General features: G+C 47.7%; 1 protein-coding gene across 17 annotated transcripts in view; it reads left to right on the top strand.

Annotated features, from left to right (window-relative positions):
* The first annotated feature begins 4,245 nt into the window (after positions 1–4,245).
* The window catches only part of scrib (scribble planar cell polarity protein), a 72,626-nt gene continuing 69,065 nt past the window's right edge, over positions 4,246–7,806 (top strand). For 7 of the 17 annotated variants that reach the window (XM_061921693.1, XM_061921691.1, XM_061921701.1 and 4 more), the window contains exon 1: positions 4,247–5,223. In XM_061921693.1, the coding sequence (XP_061777677.1) occupies positions 5,065–5,223 (159 nt within the window). In that variant the 5' untranslated portion in view covers positions 4,247–5,064. Of the gene's footprint in view, positions 5,224–7,806 lie in introns of all 17 variants that reach the window. The other 10 variants (XM_061921704.1, XM_061921702.1, XM_061921697.1 and 7 more) reach the window with 3 other exon arrangements.

Genomic DNA, 7,806 nt, shown 5'->3' with positions numbered 1-7,806 from the left:
AAAAGGTTGAGAACCACTGCTGTATTTCGGATTGCAGTGCAGATACAGGGTCGTGCTGAAACTGCTTTGACAAACAAAGGTACAATTTGTGAGAAAATGGGATTTTAGATGTACCTGCTGGTTTAATAAACTGCATTAATTTCCTGCCAACATGCAGTGACACTTATTTGAAATAAGGTTGGACCAACTGGGTGTGAGTTTTCCTTGCCCTTTTGTGGGTTCTTCCGAGGATGTTGCAGTCGTAATGGTTTGTACAGTCCTTTTAGACATTTGTGATTTAGGGCTATATAAATAAACATTAATTTATTGACCAAAGGACATTGACGGTGGCCTTGAGGTTAACAAGCGACAAGAGTTTGGCAAGTTTGGTACCGTCAACAGACTCGTCATCAACCAAGAGAATCAAGGAGAAGAAGACGATGTCGACATTGCCAAGATCTTAACGTATTTCATGGCGTCAGACATAAAGTCATTGAAGCCTTGGCGACATCTCACAAAGTCGTGTGTACCAAAGTGCACAACTTTTCAATAGTTGTGTGTAAAATGATCATCTTTTATTCCTGTTGCCCATCAAACTACTTTCAGCCAGTCACGGCAACTACAATTCATCCATCCATCTTCTTCCACTTTATCCAATGTCGGGTCGCGAGGGAAGCCCGGACTTCTCTCTCCCGAGCCACTTCGTCCAGCTCCTCGAAATATATACCCTTCCCAACGTATCCTGGGTCTTCCCTGTGGCCTCCTACCGGTCGGACATGCCCGAAACACCTCCCTAGGGAGGCGTTCGGGTGGCATCCTGACTAGATGCCCAATCACCTCATCTGGCTCCTCTCGATGTGGAGGAGCAGCGGCTTTACTTTGGCTTGCCCCGGATGACAGAGCTTCTCACTCTATCTCTAAGGGAGAGCCCCGCCACCTGGCGGAGGAAGCTAATTTCTGCCGCTTTTACCCGTGATCTTGTCCTTTCTGTCATAACCCAAAGCTCATGACCATAGGTGAGAATGGGAACGTAGATAGACCGGCAAATTGAGAGCTTTGCCTTCTGGCTCAGCTCATTCTTCACCACAACGGATCGATACAACGTCCGCATACTGAAGACACGGCACCGATCCGTCTGTCGATCTCACAACCCACTCTTCCCTAACTCGTGAACAAGACTCCGAGGTACTTGAACTCCTTCACCCGGGGTAAGATTTCCCTCCGCAAACCGGAGATGGCACTCCAGCCTTTTCAGGACGAGAACCATGGACTGGGACTTGGAGGTGCTGATTCCCATCCCAGTCGCTTTACATTCAGCTGCTAACTGATCCAGTCAGAGCTGAAGATCTTGGCCAGATGAAGCCACCAGGACCACATCATCTGCAAAAAGCAGAGAGCTAATCCTGCAGCCACCAAACCGGATACCCTCAACGCCCTGACTGCGCCTAGAAATTGTGTCCATAAAAGTTATGAACAGAATCGGTGGCAAAGGACAACCTTGGCGGAGTCCAACCCTCACTGGAAACGGGTCCGACTTACTGCCGACAATGCGGACCAAGCTCTGACACTGATCGTACACGGAACGGACCGCCACAATCAGACAGTCCGTTGACCCATACTCTCTGAGTACTCTCCACAGGACTTGAGGGACATGGTCGAATGCCTTCTCCAAGTCTACAAAGCACATGTAGACTGGTTGGGCAAACTCCCATGCACCCTCAAGGACCCTGTCGAGAGTATAGAGCTGGTCCACAGTTCCACGACCAGGACAAAAACCCCACTGTTCCTCCTGAATCTGAGGTGCGACTTTCCGGCGTAGCCTCCTCTCCAGTACACCTGAATAGACCTTACCGGCAAGGATGAGGAGTGTGATCCCACGATAGTTGGAACACACCCTCCGGTTCCCCTTTTTAAAGAGAGTAACCACCAACCCGGTCTGCCAATCCAGAGGTACAATGTATCTTTGTAATTAGTTTTTTTTACAAAGCCTTTTTATTGGTGCTTCAATAACTCTCTGGTTGAATCTAAAATTATTGACCTGTAAAAACTTTGCCTCGCAACAAGTTGTACATTTTATAATCCAGTCTGCTGGAAGATTGTTACTTTTTGTCACAGTTGCTGCACCATATAAACAATTTTTTGTACAATTAAATGTTATTTGTCCACAAAATGTGACATTTTTTTCCCCAAAACTTTGGTACATTTTTTAGAAAATTTGCAAAAAAGGTATAAAAGGAGTCACTGTCTTATATAAGAAATCAAACAAATGCCCTATTGCAGTGGCTCTCAACCATTTTTCAGTGAAGTAACCCCTGTGAACATTTTTTTTAATTCAAGTACCCCTTAATCAGAGCAAAGCATTTTTGGTTGAAAAAAAGAGATAAAGAAGTAAAATACAGCAATATGTGATCAGTTTCTGATTTATTAAATTGTATAACAGTGCAAACTATTGCTCATTTGTAGTGGTCTTTCTTGAACTATGTGGAAAAAAGGATATAAAAATAATTAAAAACTTGTTGTAAAATAAACAAGTAATTTGATTATAAATACTGATTTCTACACATAGAAGTAATCATAAATTTAAAGTGCCCTCCTTGGGGATTGTAATAGAGATCCATCTGGATTAATGAACTTAATTCTATTTCTTCACAAAGAAATACATTTTTAACATCAATATTTATGGGACATGTCCAAAAAAATCTAGCTGTCAACACTGAATATTGCATTGTTGCATTTTTTTTCCCAGTTTATGAACTTACATTCATATTTTGTTGAAGTATCATTCAATAAATATATTTATGAAGGATTTTTGAATTGTTGCTATTTTTAGAATATTTTTAAAAATCTCACGTACCCCTTGGCATACCTTCAAGTACCCCCAGGGGTACGCGTACCCCCGTTTGAGAACCCCTGCCCTATTGTAGCTGAGATAGGCACCAGCGCCCCCCGCGACCCCAAAGGGAATACACGGTAGGAAATGGATGGGATGGGATGGGATGGAAGGTTCATGGGAGTTTGCCCAACCAGTCTATATGTGCTTTGTGGACTTGGAGAAGGCATTCGACCATGTCCCTCGGCAAGTCCTGTGGGGAGTGCTCAGAGAGTATGGGGTATCGGACTGTCTAATTGTGGCGGTCTGCTCCCTGTACGTTCAGTGCCAGAGCTTGGTCCGCATTGCTGGCAGTAAGTCGAACACATTTCCAGTGAGGGTTGGACTCCGCCAAGGCTGTCATTTGTCACCGATTCTGTTCATAACTTTTATGGACAGAATTTCTAGGCGCAGTCAAGGAGTTGAGGGGTTCCGGTTTGGTGGCTGCAGGATTAGCTCTCTGCTTTTTGCAGATGATGTGGTCCTGATGGCTTCATCTGACCGGGATCTTTAGCTCTCACTGGATCGGTTTGCAGCCGAGTGTGAAGCGACTGGAATGAGAATCAGCACCTCCAAGTCCGAGTCCATGGTTCTCGCCCGGAAAAGGGTTGAATGCCATCTCCGGGTTGGGGAGGAGACCCTGCCCCAAGTGGAGGAGTTCAAGTACCTAGGAGTCTTGTTCACGAGTGAGGGAAGAGTGGATTGTGAGATCGACAGGCGGATCGGTGCGGCGTCTTCAGTAATGCGGACGTTGTACCGATCCGTTGTGGTGAAGAAGGAGCTGAGCCGGAAGGCAAAGCTCTCAATTTACCGGTCGATCTACGTTCCCGACCTCACCTATGGTCATGAGCTTTGGTTCATGACCGAAAGGATAAGATCACGGGTACAAGCGGCCGAAATGAGTTTCCTCCGCCAGGTGGCGGGGCTCTCCCTTAGAGATAGGGTGAGAAGCTCTGCCACCCGGTAGGAGCTCAAAGTAAAGCCGCTGCTCCTTCACATCGAGAGGAGCCAGATGAGGTGGTTCGGGCATCTGGTAAGGATGCCAACTGAACGCCTCCCTAGGGAGGTGTTTAAGGCACGTCCAACCGGTAGGAGGCCACGGGGAAGACCCAGGACACGTTGGGAAGATTATGTCTCCCGGCTGGCCTGGGAACGCCTCAGGATCCCCCGGGAAGAGCTAAACGAACTGGCTGGGGAGAGGGAAGTCTGGGTTTCCCTGCTTAGGCTGTTGCCCCCGTGACCCGACCTCGGATAAGCGGAAGAAGATGGATGGATGGATGGATGGGATAGGATAGATGTATCGCGAAGTATGCTTTTGCTCGCTAGATGGCGCCAAAGAAAGGCATGGAGTATAGAGTCAACGGGGGACCTGAAGGCAGCGGTCCTATGGCCGCAAACGTAGCCCAGCCCCCACACGCCTAACCCGCCTGCCTGAACGGGGAGGGAAGCGCGCCTTATGTGAAGCTCCTGTCTTCGCTGTGGGCATTTTTCCAAAGCTGCGTCTCCGCTATAGGACTTTACCAAATGACACTGGCCACTACTTTGTGTTTTCACGCAACCGGAAGCTGTTTTCCACTTCTTTTTCGACACTTGTGCCAGCTAACGGCACAAAGACGCTCAGCCAGGCGGCTAGCCGATGTATGCTAACAGCGACTAGCTGGCTAACAACACAGCCGGTGAGGACGAGTAAGCGCATCCATGACACCCTGTTGAACCTCGGCCGACTCGCCCCGTCTCGCACGGTCGCCGTCACCGTCTCGGTCCGTCGACATCGCCTGACATATGTTTTTTTCTGGCTATCCCCGACCGATGTTCCTGCCTAGCTCGGCGTTTGCCGCACGCTCTCTCGCTAGCCTCGCTGTGACACAAGGATGGTGGCTGTACCGACAAAACACGCTAATTGCACAAAGTGAGGCGAACAGTCCAACCAAGCGAGATGAACCTGTATAATGTGTTCATGTAAACCTCGGAGGTAAGAACGGAAATCCTCGCTTGGCGTCACACTGACACTGGCAATATCGCTAACCGCTCAGTGGGGATTATTTTTTGTCCCTAATTGGATTTCGGCCTCCTGTTCTGGATTGCCGTGGACGCACAGTTTAACCTTAAACTCTTTTCCGACGACCCCCTCCGCCCCCGTCACCCGGACATCCCAGCCTCCTCCGATGCGGAGATTCCAGTGACACCGGCTACCAAACCTCCCGCGGCGGCCGGACATGCTGAAGTGTATCCCGCTGTGGCGCTGCAACCGCCACGTCGAGTCGGTGGAGAAGCGGCATTGCAACCTGCAGGCGGTCCCAGATGAGGTGTTCCGCTACAGCCGCAGCTTGGAAGAGCTTCTGTTGGATGCCAACCAACTCAAGGAGCTTCCCAAGGTATGTGTCTTCCTCTAAACCAGTGTTTTTCAACGACTGTGCCGCGGCACAATAGTGTACCGCGAGATATTGTTTGGTGTGCCGTGGGAAATTATGTAATTTCACTTTATTGGGTTAAAAATACTTTTTGCAAACCAGTAATTACAATCTGCAAATGTGCCGTTGTTGAGCGTCTGTGCTGTCTAGAGCTCGGCAGAGTAACCGTGTAATCCTCTTCCATATCATCATCATCATCATCATCATCATCATCATCATCATCAATCAATCAATGTTTATTTATATAGCCCTAAATCACAAGTGCCTCAAAGGGCTGCACAAACCACAACGACATCCTCGGTAGGGCCCACATAAGGGCAAGGATAAACTCACCCCACTGGGACGTCGACAATGATGACTATGAGAAACCTTAGAGAGGACCGCATATGTGGGCAACCCCCTACAAGGGGACCGAAAGCAATGGATGTCGAGCTGATCTAACATGATATTGTGAAAGTCCAATCCATACTGGATCTAATGTAACCGTGAGAATCAAGTCCAAAGTGGATCCAATATAGAAGCGAAAGTCTTATCCAAAGTGGAGCCAGCAGGAAACCATCCTAAGCGGAGGCGGATCAGCAATGCAGAGATGTCCCCAACTGATACATCCTGGGTCCCGACTCTGGACGAGCGGTCCATCCTGGGTCCCGACTCTGGACAGCCAGTACTTCATCTATGGCCACCTGACCGGACCCCCTCCACAAGGGAGGGGGGGACATAGGAGAAAAAGAAAAGAAACGGCAGATCAACTGGTCTATAAAGGCGGTCTAATTAAAGGCTAGAGTCTACAAATAAGTTTTAAGATGAGACTTAAATGCTTCTACTGAGGTAGCACCTCGAACTGTTACCGGGAGGGCATTCCAGAGTACTGGAGCCCGAATGGAAAACCCTCTATAGCCCGCAGACTTTTTTTGGGCTCTAGGAATCACTAATAGGCCTTTTAATGCAGATTTCTTGCCGGGACATATGGTACAATACAATCGGCAAGATAGGCTTGAGCTAGACCGTGTAGTATTTTATACGTAGGTAGTAAAACCTTAAAGTCACATCTTAAGTGCGCAGGAAGCCATTGCAGGTGAGCCAGTATAGGCGTAATATGATCAAACTTTCTTGTTCTTGTCAAAAGTCTAGTAGCCGCATTTTGTACCAACTGTAATCGTTTAATGCTAGACATGGGGAGACCCGAAAATAATATTATACAGTAACCGAGACGAGACGAGACGTAACAAAGGCATGGATAATGATCTCAGAGTTGTTAGTGGACAAAATGGAGCGAAGTTTTGCGATATTACGGAGATGAAAGAAGGCCGTAACATCATCAATGTGCGGCCGTAGTCGAGAGACCATGCACAACTCTCCGCCAGCAGTCGGGGTCACTGATGGCAGAACCCAGCTCTGAAACAAGGATCCCAGTGTCCCGTGCAATCTACCAGGTGACCCCTGGTAGATTGTTTCCAAAGGGGAAGCTGTGATATTAGCTCTGTCTTGGCACGGAAGCCAAGACCAGCGAACCGTGCGCGACGTTGGCTCAGACGGGTGCTTGCTCGATCTCTGTTGCCGTATATTTGGTCCAAGGTGGGATGGAACTGCCCCAACAAGCTTTGAACCCTTCGAAGCAGGTTGGTAGAGCAACCGTCAAGGCGGTTGTGAAGGCGCGCATTGAGGGTCCAGGTCTTGGAGCCGTAAATGAGGATGGGTTCGATGGTAGACATAAAAAAGTGAATTATTAATGAAGTTAATTATATTTATATAGCGCTTTTTCTCTAGTGACTCAAAGCGCTTTACATAGTGAAACCCAATATCTAAGTTACATTTAAACCAGTGTGGGTGGCACTGGGAGCAGGTGGGTAAAGTGTCTTGCCCAAGGACACAACGGCAGTGACTAGGATGGCGGAAGCGGGGATCGAACCTGCAACCCTCAAGTGGCTGGCACAGCCGCTCTACCAACCGAGCTATACCGCCCCGAGGTCTAGCTTGAGGGAAATCGGCAGGTTAGAGTGCCATATGTTGTCCATTTTATTTTCTTCCATGTCAGTAGGTGGCAGCAGGTAGCTAATTGCTTTTTAGATGTCGGGAGCGACGACGATGGTTTGCAAGTCAAAAGGTATTTAACGCTTAAACCAAAAATAAACAAAAGTTGAGTGCCCCTAAGAAAAGGCATCGTAGATTAGGGATGGCTGTGCAAAACAAGCTAAAACTGAACTGGCTGCAAAGTAAACAAAAACAGAATGCTGGACGACAGCAAAGACTTACAGCGTGTGGAGCAGACGGCGTCCCCAATCAACACGGCAATCACAATCAATACCAAAATAGGAGCGCAAGACAATAACTAAAACACTACATAGAGGAAAACACCAAAAAACTCAAAACAAGTCACGGCGTAATGTGACAGTAGGGCTGGGCCATATGGCCTTTTTTTAATATCTTGATATTTTTAGGCCATATTGCGATACACAATATATGTCTCGATATTTTGCAATTAGCCTTGATTTGACGCTTGATACATATAATCACACCGGTATGATAATTCTATGTGTCTTACATGAA

Source organism: Nerophis ophidion, linkage group LG15 (genome assembly GCF_033978795.1).
Source record: "Nerophis ophidion isolate RoL-2023_Sa linkage group LG15, RoL_Noph_v1.0, whole genome shotgun sequence".
Classification (NCBI taxonomy): Eukaryota; Metazoa; Chordata; class Actinopteri; order Syngnathiformes; family Syngnathidae; genus Nerophis; species Nerophis ophidion.
This window is presented reverse-complemented; position numbering and strand designations above follow the sequence as displayed.